The following is a 24,779-nucleotide window of genomic DNA, read 5'->3' as shown; positions in this document are numbered from 1 at the left end:
TGCATAATCTCGCGGAGCGAGAGGAGGCAAGTCGAGTTGAGGCTAGAGCGTCCTCCTCCAGTTTGATGCGAGGCTGTCCTGGAGGCTAGAGCGTACTACCCAACTTTACGCTTGGTAGTCCTGGTGGCTAGAGTGTCCTCCCCAGCTCGTCCGTCCGGTGGCCCCGGCGGCTAGAGCGTCCCGCCTACTAGGATCCGCGTGTGACCTTCTCTCCTGTGCAGCGATGCTGCCGTCGGCCACAAGCCTCCTATGGGGGCCCTGTCTCGGGCTTCGAGCCGCTGCGCTTCGCCTCGTCAGGTACTGCGGGCCGCTGAGGGCCGGGCAGGCTGATAGGATAGGGCCCTTTGCCCGGCACTGAGGGTGCACGTTGGGGCGGCTCCCGCGCTCGGGGGGCTTCCCCCGACTCGGCGAGTCCCTACGTGCTTGGTAGGCACGGGGCCCCCACTTAACGATCCCCTGACCTCACGGGCCGCCGATAGTTCTAGGGTGGCCCCGGATGACCTTGGACCGGTCCGTGCTTTTCTCCGGGCCTCAGTTTCCCCGGCAGCACAGTGGCGTGGTAGGACTCCCATGAGTTGATGTGGCGTTCTACCGCCAGGGACCGCAGGTTCTGAAAGTTTGCGTGGCAAAATGCATTCCGGTAATTGCTTTACGTCCATGGACTGGTAGAGTTCATCCAAGCCGGAAACGTCGTGGGTAGCGTGTCTGCAAACAGTTATGTGGGTTTCCAAGGCCCTTTGAAGGATGTATAAAATGGCTGGGAAATCCCTTTTGTTATCCACGCGGTCCCTGGAGTCTGAGAACCTGGGTTGGGACCAAGGAGCTAGGTCTTCTGAGCTCATGGCACCTACCTGCCTGGCCCATGTCACCTGCCTGTGCTAGGCTGACGACTCTGTTTTAATGGGGTTCAGGCAACAGGTACCTCACGTCTGCGCTGTGCGGCTTATGAGATGCAGCAGCCATCGAAGGGGGGAGGCCCTCACTGGTGCCCCCCTGGATAACGCCCCCAAGGAATACCCCCCCAAGATCCAGCAGCTGGTCCAGGACATTGCCAGCCTCACGCTGCTGGAGATCTCCGACCTCAACGAGCTCCTGAAGGTATCAGTGCTCAGGCTGGGCAAGGAGTTCTGGGGCCCCTTGCTGGGGTATTTGGGAGTTTGGTAAATTATCCAAAGTGTGCTCCATAAATGCAAGGACCTTGCCAGGCGTGTTCCTGAGCATGTCTGGGTGGAACAACCAGCTCCTGAAACTATCCTTCTTTGTCTCTGCAGAAAACACTGAAGATCCAAGATGTCGGGTTGATGCCGATGGGTGGCATGGTGCCTGGGACTGCCCCTGCCCCAGCAGCCCCAGAGGTGAGCTCAGGCCGGTGCATAAAGCGGTGTTTCTCTGGTGTCCAGCTGATATCTTGCCTGAGATCACATGGCCAGGTTTCTCTCCTCATCCCTCATCTTGGTCTTGTGTCAACCAGGCACAGCCTGTGGGTCTGTGTGGTTTCTGGCTGTGGGCACCCCGGCACCCTCACTGGCATCTCTTCCCTGCCAAGACTGTGCAGGTTCCTGCCCATATGAAGACCATGTTTGTGGTGGAGGGGAACAGCCAAAGGCGAGAAAACAACAAAAAAAAGAATTTGTATCAAACAGAAAGGGAAAAGAGTAAGGAAAAAGCTCTTAAGGGAGGGAGCGGGTTACAGTTTTAAGAAAGGCTGCAGGGAAGGAAACTCTGAGGAAAGACTTGAGGAGCTAAGGATGAGAGTGAGGCAGAGGGATAGCAGGGCCATGGATATCTCGGACTTATCCACAAGGAGAAATAACGCAATTATTGATATGCATTTCCCAGCGTCAGAAATCATAAAGGTTTTGCCACATTTGCTTCACCTGTTCTTTGAAGCTTGAGACAGATTTCTGATCTCTTCTGCCTCGTGTGTTCCACCATCCATCTCTGAAAGCACGTGTTTCCTCGTGTTACCAGGAGCTGTTTGCACAACAAATGCAATTAGCAGGGCTTCCTACCCTAGCCTCTTCAAGTTTTGCTAATAGTTCCAGACTTTTTTAAATAGTTTTTTTATTTATTAGTCTTAGTTGCGGCACTGTTGTAGAGGCAGGAGGGCTTCGTTGCCCCAAGCCATGCGGGATCTTAGTTCCCTGACCAGGAGTCAAACTCTTGTCCTCTGCATTGGAAGGCATATTCTTTAACCACTGGACCACCAGAGAAGTTCCATTTCTAGACCCTTTTTTTTTTAAAAAAGTGTTTAGTTTTGTTTTCGGTTGCACAGGGTCTTCGTTGCTGCTTACAGGCTTTCTCTAGTTGTGGAGAGCGAGGGCCACTCTCCAGCTGTGGTGCTCTGGCCTCTCACTGCGGTCACTCCTCTTGTTGGTGGAGCATAGGCTCTAGACCACGGGCTCAGTAGTTGTGGCACATGGGCATAGTTATTCCAAAGCATGTGGAATCTTCCCTGACCAGGCATCAAACCCATGTTCCCTGCATTGGCAGGCAGATTTTTATCCACTGTAGCACCAGGAATGTCCCAGACTTTCTTTAAAACAGTCACTTTACTCAAATCCAAAAGAGGTCTCTGTGTTGCATTTGGTTGTTGGGTTTCTCAAGCCTCTTAAATCTGGGTGGCTGCCCTCAACCCCCTTCCCCCAGCCATCACCTACTGAGGAAACCAGGTCAGGGGTCCTGTGGAGCTTCCCACATCCCACATGTGTCTGATAGTGCCACCAGCCTTGTCCACACTCCTTCCCACACCATGAACTGGAAGGTGATTATACAGGCTAAACATCTGGGGCAAGGAGAGAATTACTGTGTAACTTGTCTAAACTGGAGCGCTTTTAAGAATAAAGGGGGTGCTGTTCATAATTAGGCAGCACACCCAAAGTAGAACTGCCCCAGGCTGTTGGCCCATGTAGTCCCTGGTCTGGGGGTGCTGTAGTCTTCACTGCTGGAGCTCTGTCATGCCCAGTTGTCCCATTATTGGTCACCTGGTGGAGCTGAAGCTGGTCGTACATTTGTCATCAGTATGTAACCTTGGGCTTGCACTACTTTTCTGTAGTGTTATCTGCAGAGTGCTTATGGTGTCATTTTTCCTTGTCTCAAAAGTACAGTTTTTAAAGGACAAGGAAACTAGAGTGCTGGGTGGTGGGGGCAGAAGGTAGTTTTAGAGCAGCATCTGGAGAGATGGAATGGATTAGGCGAGGAGAGCACCCAGTTTGGCAGCCTAAGCCCACTTGTCTCACTGTGACCTCCTGGCAAAATTGTAGGCTTTGTCAAGCAGCCTGCCTGGGTCTTGCGTTTGGGTTGCAGGACAGGGTGGCCTGGGAATGAATCTGCTTGCTTCACCCCGTCCTTTCTCACCTTGCCACCCACTTCCTCCCTCCTTCCCCCAGGCAGCAGAAGATGACGTCCCCAAACAAAAAGAACGGACACATTTCACTGTCCGCCTGACAGAGGCAAAGCCCGTGGACAAGGTGAAGCTGATCAAGGAGATCAAGAACTATGTCCAGGGCATCAACCTCGTCCAGGTGAGGTTCCGTGTACCACACAGCCCTCTCCCACCGCCACTGACAGCTCTCAGGCTGACCCAGGCCCAGATTGGGTTCTGACTTTACTCTCTGGCAGGCAAAGAAGCTGGTGGAATCCCTGCCTCAGGAAATCAAAGCCAACGTGGCCAAGGCCGAGGCCGAGAAGATCAAGGCGGCCCTGGAGGCAGTGGGCGGCACTGTGGTTCTGGAGTAGCCGCCCAGGAGACTGTGGACAGGGTTCCCGGGCCCTGAGTGGGGCTCCGCCTGCTTTGCGCCCAGCATCCAGGCTCAGTGGATGGAGCAGCCTTGGAGCAGAACTGGGCATCCACACCACGAGGCCAACTCCATTCTGGGACAGACGGATGGACCTGCTGAGATGGGGAGGGAGGGGCAGCCACTGAGTGTGCAGCCCCAGGGAGAAGGACTCCAGAATCTACCAGGAGTGTACACGCCCCCCGTGGCCGCTGGGAAAAATGCATTGTGTAGGCCCTGTGTGTGGAGTCATGTGTGTCGGTTGGGCACCACGTGCAGCGGGCTGTCCTCTGAGGTCCCAACGCATACTTGTCCTGCTTGTGGGGGTGGCAGCTCCTGCGTGGCTGGCACTAAATCTTCACCTGGGAGCTGGTGGGGGTGCCTTTGGAACTCCTTGTCTTTAAGTGTTGGTGGTCTTTAACAGCAAATACAGACCTGGGCAGGTGAGAGTGAGGTGTGTACCATAGCTGGGGCACAGAAGGCAGGAGGGTGCGCTTTGCAAGACTACAGCAGTTGGGGGGTGTCCACTGCTCCCTTAGAGGGGCTCAGGGAGCTTTGTCATAGAGCCAGGGATTTGGTAAGAAGAGGTGACCTGGTGCCAGAGTGACGTTTACAGGTGGCAGTGATCACCCAAGCTTGCAGGCTCTGCCTAGTGCTCTCTTTTCTCCAAGGACCCTTGGCTTCCTTCTCCTGGGGAAGCGCCATCACTGGCCCATGGCAGGAGGCCCCTGGAGCTGAGGGCAGGCAGCTGCAGGGCTTTTTGAGTATCCACTCTGGGGAGGCCCATAGTTCCTGTGACTTGTGGGGACCCACCCCCTCTGGCCTGGGTCTTTAGGTCCCACCTGGAGCCCCCTCCCTTGGTTTGTGGGACCAGAAGGGGACACTCGGTCTGGGAGTGCTACCCTCTGGGTGAGATGGCTCGGGATAGGTCCAGGAGCTGCCAGGCTCCCAGATGAAGAATCCCAGGAGAGGGGAGGCGGCCCCCTGACTGGAGAGCCCCACTAGCCAGGCCTGGGACCCATGAAGTAAACGACTGGCCGGCACCAGATCTCTGGGTGTGCCTTCACTTAGCAGAAGGGACAGCTGGCTACCTGGGGCAAAGTGTTGGCTGCGGATCTGCTGCCGTTTCCTAGGGGCAGGGAGTGGTCCAGGCTCAGGAACACCCCTCAGCCCAGGCGTGTGTGGTCACACCCCACCTCCCGCCCTATGGGTGACCTTTAAAGGCCGCTTATCCTCTGAGCTCCTTCACCTTTTTCCAGGGCAGGTAGGGTGATGACATGGGCTCCCTTCACCCCACCCGCCAAGGAGCGGTCACTTTGTTCATGGTAGTATTTGCTAAAGGTGTGTCTACCTGTGGGACCATCAAGCCCAACTTCCTCCCGCATTGCTTAAAACAGACAGGATGCTGCCATGGTGCCCCCACCTGACCTCACAGTCCTGTCTGAAGGCGCTGAAGATCCTCAGCCTCCCCTTCTCAGGCAGCCCCTTGGCCCAGGCCTCTGGACCCTTCCAGCGCCCCCTGACCTGCTCTAGCCTGTGGTAGCTCTAAGGTGTCTCAGACCTGGAAATAGGTTGGGTGTGCCACGGGGGATCACCCTGGGTCCCTGAAGCCCACTTAGCCCTTAGGCCTGGTGTTGGGAGGTGGGTCTGCTGGGCATCCTAAGTTGCCCTGCTGGCACCCACAGAAGAACTTAGAAGATCCCTTCAGAGCCTGGTAGGAGTTGGCCTTCGTGCAGGCTCATGAGATGATCACAGAGGACACAGCAGTGGCAGAACGAGAGCTAGCCATGTGCCTCTCACCCCATAGACACCCGCCACGTCCTCCTCCCTGCCGATTCCAGGGACGTATGTATGCCAGGCCACCCACAGGGCTGCATCCTCTCTGCCCGGAAACCAAGAAAGTGTAAACCCTGCAGCACAGACACCAGATCCCTGAACAGGGATCCCTGGCTGCCAGGCCAAGCTGTTGGCCCAAAGTCCCCATCCCTTCGGATTTATGCACAAGTGTTTGGGATCCTTTTGAAAATTTGGGATCTTTTTGAGTTCCTAGACCTATAGTTTGCAAAATCCACCTTTTTCTAAAAAGGGTGCCCCACTCTTGGGGCATTCCTGTTGTTCCCAGGATTTCTCCTATACTTCAACTGCCTTTTCAGCACACCTCTACCACTGGCCCCATCCCAGGCTCCTTGGCAATTCTGGGCTGGAAATCTGTAGCCAGCTGTTCACCCTCTCAACTGATGACAGAGGGCAGAGGCCTCCTTTGGTTCTAGAAGGCAGTTTCCTTAGTTTCCAGGAGGCCGCTTTAGGCAAATAGGGTTTGCTCTGGCAACTTTTGCCTCCGACAGAGAATCCCTGTTTGCTTAGGCTGGGCTGGACTTGTGATTCCTGGTGCCCCGTGGGTCCAGGGGCCAAGATTTGCTTCCCTGGTGCCCCTCACCCTTCTCCCTTGGGCTGGGGGCTGCAGTGGCTAAGCTGGGACAGCAGGACATAGGGCCTTTACTAGTGCAGGGGTCTCTGGCTCTGCCTCCCCTGAGATCCATGGGGCCCTGTCCAAAAGCGGCCCTGGGGACCCAGATTTCTCTGCCCCGCAGGCGCGCCTTCTGGCTAGCAGCGCACGTGCGCTTCCAGTTTGCTGGGAGGTGCGCGGCTCCGGCTAGGCCGGGACAGTTTGTTGACTACCGCCTCCCAGGAGCCCGAGCCCTCACGCCCAGAATCCCCATCCTGTGCCGCCTCAGGGTAGCTGCCTGGGGACTGTCTGGTCAGAGCTGGCCTAAGGCTGGGCGTTCGGGAGAGATGGGTAGGCGGGGCGGCTAGTCTCCGAATTGCCTGTAATCCGCAGGTTGTGATCCGTGGAGGTTTTCCGCTGCCCCTAGCAGCTGTACGTATCCGGGGCCTGCGCCGCGGGGCTAGGCAACCAGGGGCAAGTTCCGGGCCGCGGCAGCGGCAGGGCGCTTATGGGAGGCAGGCCTCTAGGAGGGGTGGGGGCTGGCCGAGCGCCCGAGCTACTCGGGCCGTGACCTTTGCAGACGTGCCTTAGGCGCCGGGGCCGCCCCGCGGGCTGGCCGGCGCAGCATAGGGGAGGCCGCAGGTCCCTGAGAGGAACGAGGAAGGTCTACCTAGCAGGCTTCCTGCGGTCCGGCCAGTGAGGGGGTCCCACTGAGCCGCCTCCACTGGGGCGGCTCGCTGGAGCCCACCGCGTTAGCCTACCGAGCCGCGGGCGCTTTAAGGCTCGGGACCCACCCTCGGGCTTGGGGGCGGGGTCTCTGAGGCCCCGCCCGTTAGCTCCCGCCCCCGGGCCGCGCGGGTGCATTGGTTGTCTGCAGCGAAGGCGTCCGGCGAACCTTTGAACGCGCGGCGGGCGGCTACGAGGACCGGGCCGGATCGGGCAGGGGAGGGGCTGGAGCTGGGCCGGGCCGGCGTCTGGGTTTCACAGGCCGGGTCGGGGCTGGTAACCTGCGCTCCTTGGCGGCGGCGGCGGCGGCGCCCGGGCCATGGCGGATGAGGCGCGCGTGTCGCGCTGGTACTTCGGTGGGCTGGCGTCATGCGGGGCCGCCTGCTGCACGCACCCGCTGGACCTGCTCAAGGTGAGCACGGCTGTGGGGAGGGCCTCGGGCCGGGCTGTCGCCCCCGCCCGGAGGCTCTGCGTGGAACGGGCGGCAGAGGTGCCCCTTGGCCCCCGCTCTGCTACCTGTGTGACCTTGGGCTGGTCTCCCTCCCAGCTCTCCTGAGGGTGCTTCTCAGTAAGCGCAGCTGTCGGCATCCCAGCAGGACCACGCGCTCCCTCTGCCTAGTGGGTGCCCACCAAACACACCAGTAGACGGAGGAGGGATGTGGCCTGCGCTTCTGCTTTGGGCTGCTTCCTCCTGGGAGGTGGGTGAGCATCTGGAAGCCATGGTCCCAGCCTGCGTGCAGGTCCTGCCCAGTGAGGGTGATTGTTTCTTCCATCGAGAAGCAATCACACTTTCTACATTTTTTTGGAAAAAAAAAAAAAAAATTGCCTATGGGGCAGAATAAGACAGAGTTTCCCTTGTCTCTGAGGCAGACCAGTTTTTTGCTCCTTACTCACCACAAACAACAAAGAAAGGCCAGAAACTCAAAGCATATTTTGGCAAGTGGGCCCTGGGCCACAGTACGTGGGCTGTGGTCTTACAGAGGCTGTTGGCAAGAGCGGTCATTTGGCCATCCCCTTCCTTATTCCCACCCAGAGCAGCCTGAAACCCACGCTGGCCCCCTTGGAGGGATTGGCACCTGGGTTTTGGGCTGATCCAACTATCCCTAAAGCTTTGGCCTGGCCACCAGGAAAGGCAGGATTAATAGACGTTGGGGGTGGGGCTGAAACTGGCAGCCCCTCCAGCATTTCAGAGACCTGGGAGGGTCCTCTGTGGCTCCTGGTAGCCGCCAGGGCCTGTGACGTGGCCTGGCCAAGCAGGGCCAGGTATTAGGTGCTTTGGGCTTGTAGGAAGAGGAAACCTTTCTCATGGGCACTTTGTTTTACTTTCTGCCCATGCAGGTCCCTGTGTCCTCCTCCCCCTCCCCCATCACAGGCCCTGGAGGGTCAGACTGGAGAAACAGCTTTCAAGGACTCTTGGAGCCTTCCCTGGCCCCAGGCCAGCCTTTTCCCTTGTTCAAGGCTCCTTTGGGCGTCACTGCCCCTTGCCCTACCCCCAGGTGTTATTTTCTGCTGCACACTTAGCGTGGGGGTGGGAGTCTGGGAGGTGGCTGGCCACAGGAATGTGGCCGCCCTCTGGCCCAGGGAGCACATGGCCTTGGGCTGGGCTGCAGCAGGCAGTGTGGGCAGCCATAGAGGCCTCCTCTCGGCATTGTCTTTGGGAAAAAAAGTATCTTAAAGCTCCTTGATCTCTGCCTTTGCCCCACATCTTGGCTGAACCCTCACAATGGCTTACCTGCATGGGGTGCTGCTGTGTGGCCACCCTGCCCCCAGGCCCTAGGTTCCCGGCTCACAGCCAAGAGAGACTAAGGCAGCAGAGCCAGTACCTTGCCCCCGCGTGTCCGGGCAGGACGTGTAGAGCCTGAGAGTGTGATTCAGGAAGGGACTCCGAAGTGCCCCTCCCCCTGGGTGCCCCACGGAGCTCCACCCACCTCTCCCGAGCCTCCCCTGTTTCCTCAGGACATCTCTGAGTCCCCTAATTCTGTTCTCTTGGGAGGCTACCAAGTGGGGCTCTGGAGTCTCCCGGTGTCCTCATCTAAAGGATGGGGCTGATGACTCCGCTCCAAGGCAGCTGGAATTGCGCTCCCATATTGGCTGGCGTTGTCTCCTGTGAGGTGATGGTGTGGAACAGAGCTTGGCGCCAGACGTCCCAGCTGGTGCCTTCAGTTCAGTTCAGTCGCTCAGTCCTGTCTGACTCTGCGACCCCATGAATCGCAGCACGCCAGTCCTCCCTGTCCATCACCAACTCCTGGAGTTCACCCAGACTCACTTCCATCGAGTCAGTGATGCCATCCAGCCATCTCATCCTCTGTCGTCCCTTTCTCTTCCTGCCCCCAATCCCTCCCAGCTCAGTTTCCTGTCTCAATACAGGCGCTGGTAGCACTTGTGGCAAACGGCTTTAGAGCAGAGCTGGCCAGGGCGGGCTCGAGGTGGGGTGTGGCTCTGAGTGGTGGGACCCTCCCCCACAGGTGCACCTGCAGACGCAGCAGGAGGTAAAGATGCGCATGACGGGCATGGCGCTGCAGGTGGTGCGCTCTGATGGCGTCCTGGCGCTCTACAACGGGCTGAGCGCCTCCCTGTGCAGACAGGTACCTCTGGGGGGCCCCATCTCCCAGGGTAGTGGGTGGATGGAGACTCATGGCCAGCGATCCCTTCCTTAGGACTGATCCCAGAGCCCACTCTCAGCCCACGGAGGCGGAGGGGTCGCTGGCCTCCCTCCTGCCCACCATAGATGCCCTTTGGGCCTGGAAGTTACTCTCTCATTCTCAAGACTTCTTACAAGGACAGAACTACAAGGCCTGGGGGACCAGCAGCCCCCCGGGGTGGGCGCAAGGCATGGCTTCTGCCTTGCACAGAGTCAGCCCAGCTGGCACAGCTGGCCCGAGACCTCCACCTACAGATGGGGAAACTGAGGCTTGCAGGGACATGATAGGGGATGAGGAGGGTGGGGCCTGGACTCAGTCAGCCCTAGGTTTTTTAAATGGCTCAGCTGCTTGCTGGCTGTGTGGCCTCTGGAAGGTTCCTGGGTGTCCCTGTGGCCCACATGGTGAGGTCCGTACACCGGAGGGCCAAGGATGTGGGAGTGCCCAGCACCATCCTTCCTCCTGCACCCTCTGAGCTGGGCCCCTTCTCCCCAGATGACCTACTCCCTGACTCGGTTTGCCATCTACGAGACCGTGCGGGACCAGGTGACCAAAGGCAGTGAAGGCCCCCTGCCCTTCTACAAGAAGGTCTTGCTGGGCTCCATCAGTGGTGAGCAGCCAGGAGGGAGGGGGTGGTGCAGGTGAGGCAGGAGGCATTGTCAGTGGTCATGTGTTGGCTGTTGTGCCAGGTTGCATCGGCGGCTTTGTGGGGACCCCTGCGGACATGGTCAACGTCAGGTCAGTGCGGCCCTGAGGCCCGGGTTTTGCTGTCCCCCAGCGGGGCCAGATTGGCTCACTAGGGTCTCAGTGTGTTCCGCGTAAAACGTGTCACTCAGATCTTGGGGTCTGGGGCGCAGGAGGGTGGTGCTGAGCCTGTGATGGGGCAGCCCTGGGTAGGGCCAGCTGCTCACTCCCACTGGGGTCTGTGGGGTGTCTGGCCCTGCCCTCTTGAACTCTCTGCTTGTTTTCAGGATGCAGAATGACATGAAGCTGCCCCAGAATCAGCGCCGAAAGTGAGTCACCCGGTGTGCCCATGGGTTTGGGGACCAGGGCTGAGAAGACCTCTGAGCAGCTCTGCGGGACCCAGTGGGGAGTCTTATGGGCCACCACACCTGTGGGGTCACATGGAGCAATGGGGCAGCTGGTGGATGTTGGAAGCATACATTGTGAGGGGCCTTCCAGCATCTCTGGGTCCTACCCCTGTGGGAGGACCCAGGGTTGGGGCCAGACTGGGAGGTGCGGGGGCTGGTCACTCTCTGCTCCCTCTTATACTTGCACATGCTTCACGGAGGGTAAGTTAGAAGCTTATGTGGTCTTCAAAAGGGTTTGGGAGCTGGGAGGTTGTTTCTGTGATAAAAACATCATTGTGTGAGATCTGAGACACCGTGGGTTCTGAGACCCTGTTTATGGACAGACACCGTAGTTAAACCCTGGGCGCCAGCATCAGCCAATTCAGGGAGAAGTGTGGGCCCAGACGATCCCGCTGTCCACTCTCTGGCCGGAGCACAGGCCGTGGGGAGGGCAGACTGAGTAGGTCGGGAAGGGGACCTGGCAGGGCGTCCCTTCCTCCTGCCCTCAGGAACAGCCTGCAGGCGTGACCAGCCTCGGAGCTGGCAGCCCCCCAGTGAGGGGGTTTTCCTGTGGAACCCAGGGGATCTTTAGGCCCTGAGGTCCCCTGAGCAGTGAGACCACTCTGAGCTCTCAGAAAAGGCTGATGTCCTCTGGCCCTGTGATGCTTTGGGTTCCTCCTGGCCTGTGATGGGGGCATGGCTCTTCGTGGGGAGGACCTTCCTGTGGGAGCCTGTGGTCAGAGCTTCACTCTCTGTCCCCCGGCAGCTATGCCCACGCCCTGGATGGCCTGTACCGTGTGGCCCGAGAAGGTAAGACAGGAGGTGGGGGCCTGGGACAGCCTCCAGGCCTTAGGGGATGGCTGGGGAGGTGCTTCGGGCTGGGCACCCAACCTCTCCTCTTCCCCCAACAGAGGGTCTCAAGAAGCTGTTCTCAGGCGCCACCATGGCATCCAGTCGAGGGATGTTGGTCACCGTGGGCCAGGTAGAACTTCGGCTTGGGGCGGCATTCTCAGGCAGCATCTGGGGGTCAGGGGCCCGGAAGGCAGCGGGCACTAACACATGTGGGGCTGCAGATGTGGGCTCAGGCGGGTCTGGGCCTGGTCTGTCTGCCCCTGTATGGTGTCTGTGGATGACCCACAGAGCTGGTACTTGGTCCGTCCAGTTGGTGTCGTTGCGGGCCCCACTGCTTTCCCCTGAGCTGTCCCTTGTGTCCTGACCGTCCCCGCTTCCTGACAGCTGTCCTGCTACGATCAAGCCAAGCAGCTGGTCCTCAGCACAGGCTACTTGTCCGACGGCATCTTCACGCACTTTATCTCCAGCTTCATTGCGGTGAGTAGTTGGGGGGTCCCTGACCAGCCTTGACAGCTGGGGGCGCCTGGGCGGAGCAAGAGCTCAGAAGGGTGGGAGGCTTTGGTGAGGGTGGTAGCTGCCCCTCTTGGGCTCTGCATTAGTGGGAGGAGCCCATGGATCCCCAGAGCCCAGGCTGGGACTGTTCATGTTGTCCCCATGGCCCTGGGGACACCTCCTGGGAGTCCAGACAGGCCTGCGGAGGGGAGGTAAGGGGTGCCCTCCTGCCCTCCTGGCAGATCCATTGGTGACAACTTGCCCTCCAGGGTGGATGTGCCACATTCCTGTGCCAGCCCCTGGATGTGCTGAAGACCCGGCTGATGAATGCCAAGGGCGAGTATCGGGTGAGTGGGCTTCCCGCCCTGCTGCTGGCAGGTGAGCCTGTGTCCCTGGGCCGGGGTACAGACGAGGCTGTGTCCCTCCCAGCTGCCATCAGGCCTGCAGCCGCCTGGGCCCCAAGTGTATTTTTAAGTCAGGTTCTTTGACATGGTAACAGAGGCAGCCTGGTCATAGCAGGGTGGCGGGTCCAGCGCCTGGGGCCAAGCACCTGTCCAGGGCTCCCTCCATTACGCATGGTATCTTCTGTGTCTGTGGCAGCCGGCCAAGAACCGTGGGTTCCTGGCGGGTCAGCCTGGCCCTGGTGTGCTTTTAAATTCTAGTTCTGCCTGGCTAACGGGCGAGGGCAGCCCTTGACCTTTGTGCCCACCAGCCCTACTCCCCGTGTTTACCTTTGAACTTTCAGGTCTGCTGCTCTGCACACTTACGCCCACTATCAGTGTGAGCAGCTACTGGCACTGGTGGCGGGGGAGGGGGTGATGAGGTGGTGGGGGTTCCTGCCTTTTGAAGAGCAGCTTTCCGTTTTATTTCATTATTTGGTGTTTTTTTGCAGGGTGTTCTGCACTGCGCCATGGAGACAGCGAAGCTGGGGCCGCTGGCCTTTTACAAGGTTTGGGGCAGGGGGGCAGGGTAGGGGGTGTAGGGTGGGGGGCTCTCCCTCCAGAGCTGTCTTCATGCTCCCCTCCTTTCTCCCGCAGGGCCTCGTGCCTGCTGGCATCCGCCTCATGCCACACACTGTGCTCACGTTCGTGTTTCTGGAACAGCTTCGCAAGCACTTTGGCATCAAAGTGCCGTCCTGATGTGGCGGTGGGAGCAGCTGGGTCACGCCCAGCCCCCTGCGCCAGTTTATTCCAGAGTCCCAGAGGGTTGGCAGCTGAGCACTGCCCTGAGCCCAGCACTCGCCCACTGTGCTCCGGCCCCCTCCTCCCTGGCCCAGGACCCCCACCCCAGCCTGCCTGGCCAGCCCAGTGACCGTTGTCCCCTCCCAAGCTGCTGGCTTCACCTCCACCTCCCGCTGCCACCACTGACTCTCCCTGCCTGGTGTCCAGCGGCGCCCTGTGCACAGCAGTAACTCTCTTGGAGGGTGTAGGCCCCGGGTTGGGTGTTCTCTCCCCAGGTAGACAGTTAACCCTGGAGCTGGGAGGGGTGGGCTGGGCAGACTTTTAGGGGCTGGGGTCTCCAGCCCCTGAAGTCTCTTCCTTTCATGAAGCCCAGGACCCCCAGGAGCTCCCACTGAGGACCCGGGTGGTGGAGTAGGGGGTGTGAACCCCCAGCACCACCCATTGAATGGTGTGTACACTTGCACTTTCATCCCAGCAGAGGGACCATAGCTTTCATGATGTTCTCTAAGGCAGCTGCGCCCCACAGCTGCCAGGTCAGGGCAGAATGAGTACCCAGGAGGAAGGGCCTGCGTGTGACCCTCAGGCACCCCACCCACCCCTCCTGGTCCAGCCCACCCCCACTGGCTTTAACAAGTGAAACTCGCTCAGTCATGTCCGACTCTTTGCGAGCCCATGGATGTCCAGTCCATGGAATTCTCCAGGCCAGAATGCTGGAGTGGATAACCATTCCCTTCGCCAGGGGATCTTCCCAACCCAGGGACTGAACCCAGGTCTCCTGCATTGCAGGCGTATTCTTTACCAGCTGAGCTACCAGGGAAGCCCAGCTCTAAACAGTTAGTTTCACCAAAACCTTTCAGCGCCAGGAGGAGGCTGCTGTCTTTGGGGCTGTGCAGTGACCCCTCCTGGCTCCCTGAGCAGGAGTGGCATGTCCACGGGGGCTGACTGCACCGCAGTCACCTGCAAGGTCCCCAGGAGCCGGTCAGCCAAAATGCCCAAAGCAGCCTGCAAAGGAGGCTGGGGGCTGCATCTGTCGGCCTCCCCCAGTCACATGGGCACTGTGCCACTGCCCCACCCCCCCAGCAAGTGGCCAGCAGTCCCACATTGCCCTGCAGGGATGTTAATAAAGGACGGTGAAGTGCTGAGTCTGGTTCTGCATCCAGGGCCCTAACCAGTCTGCCTCGCGGTCAGGGCCTATGAGATCCTCCTTTGCACCTTTCAAAAAGAGCTCTAGGGTTTATCGAGGGGCAGGGGCCAAAGCAGGGGAGAAGCCACCGCTCTGACTGGATGCACTGGGATGGCCTGTGGGCAGAGGGCTGGGGGAAGAGCAGGGTATGGGGCTGGTTGAGGGACTCAGTGTTGCGGTCCCGGATCCAAGTCACTGGACACCCCCACCCAGGGCTGCCCCTTCCCAGCAGGCACCTGCCACTACAAGCCCCTCGAGACAGTTCCTGTGGTAGGGGCAGGGGGTTGGTGCTGCAGCCTGGTCTCCCTGGAGATGCCCCTTGAGTCAGAGCCCTGGCCTTTTGGATACTCGCCTATCATCCAGCAAACAGACTGGACTGGCATACCCAGGTTCTGTGGGCTACAGACCCTCAGGCTGGGGCAGGAGCTGGTGTAAACACCACCTGTGACCGTTTGCTGTCCCAGGACAGGTGGGAGCTACCCTGGGGCTCCTGCTGCCCTAGTCGGGGATGAACAGAAACGCCCCAGACGGTTCAGACATCAGTGCCTCTGACCCCGTGCCATGAAGCAAGGAGGAGCATTTCAAGCAGATAAAAAATTTTAAGTCATGGTTATGGTTGCATAGCTCTGTAACCTGAAAATTACTGTATTACAACAAAGCTGTTACTTAAACAACAAACCACCCACATGCCCACCCGAGCCTCAGCAGTGAGTTTTCACCAGGCCTGTGTTCTCCAAGCCCTACAGACCCTTTCCCACCACTGGATTATTTGGAAGCAAATCTCAGATGTCCTGTCGTTTATAAATACTTACCAAGTCTCTGAAAACGGTCTTTAAAAAATTCGAACATAACTGCAATAATAATTCACTGTACATATAATGGCCCATGTTACCATCATCAAATTTCCGGGGTTACCACGTGCATGTCATTAAGTAGTTGGTTTTGTTTGAATCAAGTCCAGCTGAGGTCTACTTACGTCTCTATGGTGCATGTCCCCTCCTCGTCCTCTCCGCGAGAGAAGCCAGGTCCTGGATCCAGCTGCTTCTCCTGTCTGATTTGGCCCCTCCCTCTGTGAATTTCCTAAAACTGGCAGAGAGACCTGGATTAGAGTCACATTTCTGGGTGATGGTGCTGGGTGTAGAGTGCAGTTTCCACTGCAGTGTTGGGCACAAAGCAGCCATGGGTCTGGAAGCACACCTGGCTGTGGACCAGACTTCCTGAGCCCTGGGCGGGCAGGCAGGCGGGCGGGCGTGGAGCACCCAGAGCCTCACAGAATGTCCAGTCTGGTGCCCCAGCACCCAAGCTGGAGTCCCACTGAGGTGGTTGGAACCCAGAGTCCAGGAAGTGAAGCGGGAGGGGCGGAGGCACATGACTGGTTGTGGGGCAGGCTGCCACTTTTCTCAGACCCCTGGCAAGTTGAAAACAGCAAATCTCAGAAACAGCCACACAGGGCCACATTCTCTGCCCTTAAAGCTGCTTTGATTGGAAGCATTGGGATCCTCTTTACCTGCCTGCAAGAGTGCCCAGGCAGCCTGAGAAGATGGCATTTCACCAGCCTCCTCCCAGCCCAGCCAGCTTACGTGGCGCTTCCTGGACCAGTGTCAGGGGACGAAGGGCCCCATGTGGTTTGGGGAGGGCGAGGTGCAAAGGATAGTGAAGGGATGCAGTGTTTACTGGTGGGCCATGGGAGTTGGCACAGTACCTGCCTACCCACCCTGCAGGGGCCCAGCTTCCTGGATGGGGGCAAGAGGGGAAAAACGAGGCAGGCAGGGGAAAGCAGGAAAAGGGGCAAGTCAGAAATGAAGCCCTTCCCTAGGGAGTTCTCCACCTGTGTTGGCTCAGAACCAGCCTGAGAAGGCGAGCAAAATAGAGGAGCAGCCCCACCTGTGGGTCACCTGACTCCAGGTAAGGAAGTGATGGATTTCACGCTGGCAGGGAAGCAAGCTCAGCATTTCATGATTCAATCTCCACCTTTCTTCCTTAAAGACAATAGTTCACAAAAAGTTACACACCAGGAGTCCATTGTCAAGAAGTCTGAGCAAGGGTGCCAAGACAAGGCAGCAGGGAAAGACGCCTTTTCAACAACTGGACAACCACACGAAGAGTGAGCGTGGGCCCTCCCACACACAGGCAAACGTTCCTCAAAATGGACCACAGAGCTGAAACTATAAAATGGGTAGAAATGGATAAAAACCACGCAAAATGAGAACAAGCGGAGCTGTGTGCTCGGCTTGCTCTAGCGGGGAGGCAGCCCCCTCACTTGCATGTTGGCAGAGCCTCAAAGACAGGCAGAGGAGAGGGTGGCTTCATCACGAGAGGGGGGGCTCAGGTGCACCCCAAGTGGGAGCTGTGGGCGTGGGGAAGCTGTGGGGGGCCGACGGGGTGCTGCAACCCCTGTGGTTCGTTAGGGGAGCATACTTGGCTGTCTCTGGTTGGTGCTGAGTTGGAAGCGGAGGCAGAAATTAGGGAAGCTGGCAGTTATTGGCCAAGTTTGGGCCTATTGCTACAGGGGCTTAGAAACACTTGGCCACGAAAAAACTTGCACAGGAATCTTCAGGGCAGCATTTTACTCATTACAACGAAAAGGTGGAAACAACCCAAATGCCCATCACCTGATGAGCAGATAAGTCAAATGTGGTATATCTGTATAATGCAATACTATTTGGCCATAAGAGGGAGTGAAACACTGCCCCGCTGCAACATAGGTGAAGCCTGAAAACACGCTGAGCGGAAGAAGTCAGTCACTAAAGACAACGTATTATGTGATTCTGGCTACAGTCCATGGGGTTGCAGAGTCAGACGCCACCGAGCTTCACTTTTTCATTTGTATGCAGGGTTTAGAACAGGGCGATCCAGAGACAGGAAGTATTGGGTTGGCCAAAAAGTTCATTCAGGTTTTCCCACTTGATCTTATGAGAAACCCAGAATGAACTTTCTGGCCAACCCAATAGATCAGTGGTTGCCAGGAGGTGGGGGTGGCGTGGGGTGTAGTGGGGTGGGGAAATTGGGAGTGACTTCAGACGGAGACAGGTTTTTTTCTGGAGTTATGGAAATGTTTCAGATGTAGGAGTATAGGATGGTTGCACAATTCTATGAATAATACTAAAATTCATTGACTTGTACACTTTATCTTTTAAAATATTTATTTAGCTGCACTGGGTCTTAATTTTGGCATGTGGGATCTAGTTCCCTGAACAGAGATCGAACCTGCACACCCCTGCATTGGGAGCACGGAGTCTTAGCCACTGGACCACTAAGGAAGTCCCCTGAATTGTACACTTTTAATGGAGGGATTGTATGGTATGTGGTGACTAAAATTTTCTCTCCTTGACTAAACTCTACCCAGGCTTGTCTCAAAGCCTGCTTCTGCATCAGGCCTAGAAAGACTCGGCTTCTGACAGCTCAAACTGCATCCCTGGGGCAACCCCAGTCCTGTTTAGAGCGCCCACCTGAGGCTGGACATCTCAGGCCTCTGTGAGAACCCAGAGGCTCATTTCAGACAAGTGCTGTTAAGGAACTAGATGGGGTCTCCCAGCCTCCTGCTTGCTTTATTAACTGTCTGCTGCCTGACTCTACTGCCTGAGCTCTCAGCCCTCCCGATTCCCATATTCTCACTTTAAAATGCCAGTCACCTCCGCACAAGTTAAAATTGAGTTTGGTTCATGCTGGAATTGCCCCTCTGGGAGCATAGTGCTGATTAGAACCCGTCCTTTGCACTTCGGCATCTGGCTGTGTTGATCTCTGTGGTCTCTCTGTTGACACGCCGGACTGTGTCTCAGTGAGGCCCTCTAGTGCTCCGTCCAGCAGGCTCCATCCCTGGGTCAGGAAGATCCCCTGGAGGAGGGCATACATGGAAATGCCAGTCTTCCAGTATTCTTGCCTGAAGAATCCTATGGACAGAGGAGCCTGGTGGGCTACAGTCCATGGGGTCGCAAAAAGTCAGACAGCTGAAGTGACTTAACATGCACTCATGCAAGGAACATATTAAATGAGGAATGCTGTGCGGTGCCTGTAGAGGCAGCAGTCAGAGAGCCACACTGATGTGATGGACTCTGGGGACTCGAGGGTATCTGTGTGATGTATACACTCCTAAGTACCTATCCTGCTCCAGCCCTGTTGATCCAGCCCTTGGTGGAATTCTGGATCCTGGAGTGAGGCTGCTGGCATTGGGGACAGCTGGAGATGAGGTGCAAATCTTGCAATCAGCCTAAAAGAGCACAGAGGGCTGGATGGGGCAGGTAGGAGTGGTGGCCTGGGAAGGGAGCTGACCTCCACCAGCTGACCCGGGGACAAGGCTGGGCTGTCCACGTCTCTCCTGCCTCAATCCCTTGTTACTGAAACTGGTCATTCTGCATGTTTACAAATAGTTGTTTCAAGAAACCCATGCACCACAATACAAATTTGCACACCCAGCAGGGTTTTCAGGGGACGGATTACTTCCTTCCCACCAACCCCGGACCCTGACCCCTTCCTAGAACAACCACGGCCACTAGGTCTTTGGGTATTTTCCCTACTTTGCTTGAATTTAACAGGGAAAAAAAAAAAAAGAAAAACAGAAGTGAGGGGGCAGGAAATGCCAGTCTTCAGAAAGTATTTATTTTCCACCAGAGATACTAGTTCCCCAAAGAGGATGGAAACACCAGAAACTGGAGTCACGTGGTCTTGTTCCCTTCCTACTCCCCTCCTTGTGACACCACCCGCTCCCCACCTCCTAATTGCTGACAAGCTGGAGGGACTGGAAGGCACCCAACATAGCACCCAGGGGCCCAGTACCACCTCTGGGAGGCCAGTCTGAGCTCGGCTCCCACAGCTGCCCTCCCATCCCAGGGGTCGGGCAGCAGCCTGGCTGGACCACCCAACCCGGGAGGTGGAGGGGGGCGGTGTGTATACAGCTTGTCCCCATGGCCACATTGCCAACCTACTGGTGCTACAAGCCGGGAGTCTGTCCTGAGAGCTCAGACCTATGCTCTGTGGCCAACAGGACCCCTTAGCAGGACCTGTTCTCAGCTGATGGGAGTGGGACCTGCCCTCTCCTTACCTGCACCTGTGACCCTCGAGGACGCCTATCCTGTTGGGTCCCATCCTCACAGCCACAGTAACTGGGAAGAAGAACCTTGTATTCTATTACAAGTTAATTGCTAAAGGAATGTTGCCTATAAGCTCAAATTATATGCATTGGCCCAGCTCCCAGGTAATGAGCATTAAGCTGAAATACCTTTGCTTAGTTCACAAGAAATATCCTGACCAGGCCCACCTGTGAATGACTGCAGGGAGAAAGAAATGAACACACCCCCTCCAGAGGCTGATGGGAACCAGGAAATGTTTGACTGTAACTCCCTTCCCATTTAATATAAAAGAAACCTGAATTCTAACTCAGGTAATGGTTCTTTGTGGGGAGGGGTGAATGAGCCTACCATCTAGGCGATTTGCTGGCTTTCCAAATAAAGTCATATTCCTTGCCCCAACAATTTGTCTCTTGGTTATTGGCCTGTCAGGAGGCCAGTAGTACGAGCTTAGACTTGGTAACAACACAATAGTTTTACATCAGTGAAGTCTAAACACTCAAGGCTGTGTCTTGTATTTTGTCGTGCAGAGGGTTTGCCTCCGTTCTGTTTGTAAAAGCTGAGCCCTGGTCTTGATTCTGCTCCAGGACACCCAGGTCCCCTCACCCTCCCTGGGGGGCCTGGAGGGCCATCCAGTGTCCAGGACCGAGAGGGGCTGTCCTGGCCTCCTGGAGGAGGCCCTGCCCTCTCCCTGGCCTCTCTAGCAATCTTCTTGCTTGTCTAGACTGCCAGGGTTTCTTTTGTGGGTGGTCTTTCCCAGAAAGGCTGGGTAGGATTGGAGGTCTGGGGTCTGCTCATTACTCCTGAACCACAGCTCAACTTCTGTAAGCTTCCAGATGCCACCTCCCCTGTAAACGCTGACCTGATTCCCCACTCTCTCTGGGTGACAGCCTCATTCTGGGTTGAACCCTAAATAGTTCTTTGGCCTTGAACGTCAGTAACAACCAGGGTCTATTTGCCTCAGGGTCAACTTGGCCAAGTTCCTGGAGCCAGGTGTGCCCTTGGTCTGTAATATCAGCTCCTCCACATCCCCGCCTGGCTTCTGCTGTGCCTTTAAGAACATTCTGCCTCAACTTAGGGTCACCTCTGACCTCTTCTCTGCTCTGTCCGGGTGCTTTTAGTCTGTGACCTGCTGTCACACCCCATGCCCTCCAGCCCTTTGTTCCCTCTGCCACCTCCTCCCCCATGGGTGTGTCCCCTCCTCTTTGAGAGCAGATGGTTAATTGGAGTGATTCCTCTAATCCTCTCTGCTGCCTTTTGCCCCACTGGGTTAACTCCCCAGATTGGGTGTTTGGTGCACCCGACCCAGACTTTCTTCTTTCCTTTCTTTTTCTGCACCACCCCTTGCCTTTCTTTCTTGTTTCTGGCACCCTGTTTGAAGGTCAGTCTGCCCTTGTCTGGACCCTGCCTTATTTCTGGCCCCCCTGCTCTGATATAGTTCAGTCCCTGAGCTCCTGGGTGGCTGACCTCCCTCCATCCTGGCCCAGGGGCTCCCAGGGGACCTGCCCCAAGACAGTGGAGCCAAGGGCAGAGCTACCTGGCTGCCCAGTCCCAGGCTGGTGCCCAGGGTGGGGAGTTCCTCGGCAGCCTCGTGAAGCAGGGCTGTGGCCACGGACCCCCCTGCCCCAGGGGCTCAGGGCCTGCGACCAGACACCGATTGCCAGGAGCAGAGGCCTCCTCGCCTTCCGTGAGTCAGTTCCTGCTGGCCCAGGTGTTCCAGCTGCTAGCCCTGGGCCTGCAGTGACACAGCTGAGACCTGGCTCCCACGAAGGAGCCAAGGGAGGCCAGTCGCTGACCACGGGGCCTCCCAGCGGCCTCCCTACTGGGTTCCAGAAGGACCTTCCCAAGAGCCGATGTTCCAGAAGGCCACCTGAGAGGTCAACAGTTCCACTGTCGTGTGATTCGTCCTAACGTGATGAACCGTGCGCAGCTGCAGCACACAATTTTAGAAGTTTGTGCAGACAACACACCCTGAAACTGTCACCCCAGGCCAGATTGCAAACATTGCCCTCAAATTTTCCTCTGGCCCCTCTTTGCCCTCCCCATCCTCGAACAATCACTGACAGGTTGTAGATGTCTAGAGATTCATTTCATGGATTTCTTATGGACTTCTATACTCTGTACTCTCATATAATGAAAACACATAACATGCTCTCTTTTTGTCAGATTTCCTTGCTCAGCATAACAACTCTGAGATTCATTTAAGTTGCTCAGGACGTTTCACACCAGGGACCATGCCACTGCACGGATGAAGAGACCTTAGTGTGCCTCTCTACTCACCCACTGACGGACAGCAGGGCTGTCTTCAGTTTTGGGATATTACAAACAAAGCAGCCATGAAGATTTTTGCAGTGTTTGTATGGACATGTATGTACTTTCATTCCTCTCAGTAAAAATCACTAAGAAAGTGACAAACTGTTTTCCATAGTGGTTGTACCATTTTCACCCACCAGTAGTAAAGGAATTTCAACTCCCTCCAGTGCTTCGTAGAGTCAGATTATTTTTTTATTTTTCATATTCATTTTGTGAGTTCATTTTCATATTGTGGAGTGGGATCTCATTGTAGTTCTAACTTGCATTTTCCTAATGACTAAATATGTGGACCATCTTTCATGGGCTTATTTATTTGTCATCTACGTATTTTCTTTGGTAAGGTGTCTTTTCAACCACTTTGGCCAATTTTTTTTTTTAAACAATTAAATTGCTTTCTTATTATTGAGTTAACCTCACCAAGCAATTTCAGTTTTCTTTGTGGGAAGATTTTTATTTTATTTTATTTAAGTCTCCACTACCCCCTCCCTTTTTTTAGCCTCTTGGCATGGAGAATATTAGTTCCCTGATCGCGGATCGTACCCTCTAACCTCAGAAGTGAAAGCACAGAGTCCTAACCAGTGGACTGCTAAGGAATTCCCAAGGGAAGATTTTAAACCAACAGTTCCATTTCTAAAAGAGATAGAGGGCTATTCAGGTTACCTTCTTATTTAGTGAGTTTGGCAATTTGTTTCTCAAGGCATTTGTCAAAGGTATTGGCATAGTGTTCATTATATTTCCTTAATATTCTTTTAATCACTAGATTAATTACTAATCATTCATGTTTTCCAAGTTATGCATTTAAGGCTATAAAGTTTTTCCTCTGAGGCTGAATTGGGCTCTATTCCACAACCTTTACACCAATAGTGTTCTCTCATATTTATTATATAAAATTTGTCATCTGCTCTTTTACTCAAAAGTTAGTCATCTGAAGACTCTTATTTTTAAAACTAAGACAAACCCATAATTATAGCTGGCGACATCACCACCCCTCTCTCAGTAGTTGATAGAAATCTAGAAAATCAGTTGGGATGTTAAAGACTTCAATATTATCAACCAACAGAATCTAACTGGCGTTTATCGGACATTCACCCACAAGAGCAAGACACAACACAGAGTTCTAGTTGCCATATGATTGTGGTCACAGCAAGCCACCAGGAATCACCTGAACGCACCTTTTGCTAAAATACCCAGGGAATATATCCCATGGTAGCCAGAAAATAAGCATCAACAGATTTAAAGGACTGAAATCATAGAAGTTGTATCTCTGACCACAGTGGAATCAAACTAGACGTCTTCAACAGAAAGATACCAAGAAAATTCAAACACTTGGGAAAAACACATGTCAAAATCATTAGCAGGTCAAAAAAGGACATCTCAAGGGAAGCTACTAAATAAGTTGAACTGAATAAAAATGAAAATACGACATATAAAAATGTGAAAAATGTCTGGGCAGCAATAAACACGGGGTTTAGAGGGGAACTCATACCATTAAATGCTTATATGAGAAAAGACTATATAAGAATGCATCTTTCAAATGAAAAAAAAATGTAAGCTTCCACCTTATGAACTAGAAAAAGAAGAGCAAAAATAAATTGAAAGTAAACAGAAATTCTAAAGGCAGAAACCAATTAAGTTGTAAATAGACAAAAAATAGAAAAAAATCAAGGAAACAATGTATTTCTTTGAAAAGATTAATCAAAATGACAAACTCATAGCAAGACTGACAAATGGGGACCTCACTGCAGACCTTGCGGACACCAAACGGGAGGTAAGGGAATCTTACAAACAACTGTAAAGCATAAGGTGATGATTCAGATGAACTGGAACAAGTCCTAGAAAAAGTACAAACCACCACAACTTATCCAGTTTAGAATGGATCTTGGGAATAGCCCCATAACTATTATGGACAGTGAATCCATAATCTCCCAAAGGTTTGGCTCTCCCAAAGGAAGACCCAAACAGCCCAGGTGGTTTCATGGAGAATTCTATCAAACATTTAAAGAAAAAATTTACACAATCTCATCCATAAAACAAGAGAAGGAAATACCTCCCAATTTATTTCGTGAAGTTAGTATTGTCCAGATACCATAACCAAATAAAGACAATACAAAATAAGAAAACGGGAGACAAACTTCTCTTATGATATCATGCAAAAACCTACAGCTAACATTGTATACTTAACAGTGAAAGACTGAATATTTTCCCTGTAAATTAGAATGAGGCAAGGCTGTCCACTCTCACCATCCTTATGCAGTGTAGGATTGGAGGGAGCTTCTAGCCAGTGAACGAAGGCAAGAAAATATAAGGCATTCATACATGAGAAGGAAGAAATAAAACTGCCCCTATTTCAGATGTTACGACTCTCAATGTAGAAAATCCCAAGAACACTACCAAAAAAAAAAAAACAACCCTCCTAGAGTTAAATTTTCTTTTTGTATAAAAAGAGTTTGGATTTTTTTTAAGAATGCCATATTCCTAGAAGCTAAGACGTGCACTCTCCTAAATAACAGCTGCTAAAGAGATAATCACAATGGAAACTGAAAATTTTTGAATTGCCCAACAATGAAAATATGACATGTAGAAATTTGTAACACTGAAGGGACGCTTATAGCCTTAAAAGCATTTATCACAAAACTGAAAGGGTTAAAAAAAGTATCTAAGTATTCAATTTAAGCAATTACAAAAAAGAGCAGAGTAAATCCCAGAGAGCAGAAGGAAGTACCAAAGGTAAGAACAGAAAGGAAAGAAATGGAAATTGACTAACAAAAACTCAGAACTGGTACTTTAGGGGACTTCCTTGGTGGCCCAGCGCTCCCAATTTAGGGGATGCACGTTCGATCCTTGGTTGGAGAATAAAGATCCCACCGGTCATGCAACATGGCCAAAATTAAATGAATAAATTAATTAACTTTAAAAACTGGTACTTTAAAAAGACGTGTCATGTCATCATACCACTAACATGTCCAACAAGGACAATGAGAAAGGACGTGAATCTGCAATGAAAGAAAAAAACATATAAAAGAAATATTAGATATTGA

At 54.4% G+C, this 24,779-nt stretch overlaps 2 protein-coding genes and 1 long non-coding RNA gene across 4 annotated transcripts; 2 read left to right on the top strand and 1 right to left on the bottom strand.

Moving 5' to 3' along the window:
- Positions 1-59: 59 nt before the first annotated feature.
- MRPL12 (mitochondrial ribosomal protein L12) lies at positions 60-4,016 on the top strand. The gene is made up of 5 exons (XM_027974271.3): positions 60-297; positions 912-1,098; positions 1,272-1,355; positions 3,390-3,524; positions 3,622-4,016. Exons 1-5 carry the CDS (start codon positions 224-226, stop codon positions 3,736-3,738), a joined length of 597 nt encoding a protein of 198 aa, XP_027830072.1. The 5' UTR covers positions 60-223; the 3' UTR covers positions 3,739-4,016.
- A 3,251-nt stretch (positions 4,017-7,267) lies between these two features.
- Positions 7,268-14,324, top strand: SLC25A10 (solute carrier family 25 member 10). Of its 2 annotated transcripts, NM_001127291.1 has the most exon segments (13): positions 7,268-7,360; positions 9,414-9,533; positions 10,083-10,197; positions 10,277-10,325; positions 10,559-10,600; positions 11,424-11,467; positions 11,569-11,639; positions 11,894-11,982; positions 11,985-11,986; positions 12,271-12,332; positions 12,334-12,348; positions 12,894-12,950; positions 13,039-13,140. In NM_001127291.1, coding segments are annotated over 13 exon segments (861 nt in total).
- A 911-nt stretch (positions 14,325-15,235) lies between these two features.
- Positions 15,236-15,681, bottom strand: LOC121820645 (uncharacterized). Its single transcript, XR_006061276.1, has 2 exons — positions 15,563-15,681; positions 15,236-15,451 (listed from the first exon to the last, which is right to left on the bottom strand). It is a non-coding gene; the product is annotated as an uncharacterized LOC121820645 (long non-coding RNA).
- Positions 15,682-24,779: the final 9,098 nt, after the last annotated feature.

The sequence above is a fragment of the Ovis aries genome, chromosome 11 (genome assembly GCF_016772045.2).
Source record: "Ovis aries strain OAR_USU_Benz2616 breed Rambouillet chromosome 11, ARS-UI_Ramb_v3.0, whole genome shotgun sequence".
In the NCBI taxonomy this organism is placed as follows: domain Eukaryota; kingdom Metazoa; phylum Chordata; class Mammalia; order Artiodactyla; family Bovidae; genus Ovis; species Ovis aries.
The sequence above is the reverse complement of the archived record's forward strand: the minus strand, read 5'-3'. Positions and strand labels throughout refer to the sequence as shown.

Coding starts and splice junctions, on each gene's coding strand:
- MRPL12 (XM_027974271.3), top strand. CDS start 224: ATGCTGCCGTCGGCCACAAGCCTCCTATGGGGGCCCTGTCTCGGGCTT. Junction 298..911: donor GCTGCGCTTCGCCTCGTCAG/GTACTGCGGGCC, acceptor AATGGGGTTCAG/GCAACAGGTACCTCACGTCT. Junction 1,356..3,389: donor CTGCCCCAGCAGCCCCAGAG/GTGAGCTCAGGC, acceptor TCCTTCCCCCAG/GCAGCAGAAGATGACGTCCC.
- SLC25A10 (XM_042255177.1), top strand. CDS start 7,605: ATGTGGCCTGCGCTTCTGCTTTGGGCTGCTTCCTCCTGGGAG. Junction 9,534..10,082: donor GCGCCTCCCTGTGCAGACAG/GTACCTCTGGGG, acceptor CCTTCTCCCCAG/ATGACCTACTCCCTGACTCG. Junction 11,468..11,568: donor GTACCGTGTGGCCCGAGAAG/GTAAGACAGGAG, acceptor TTCCCCCAACAG/AGGGTCTCAAGAAGCTGTTC.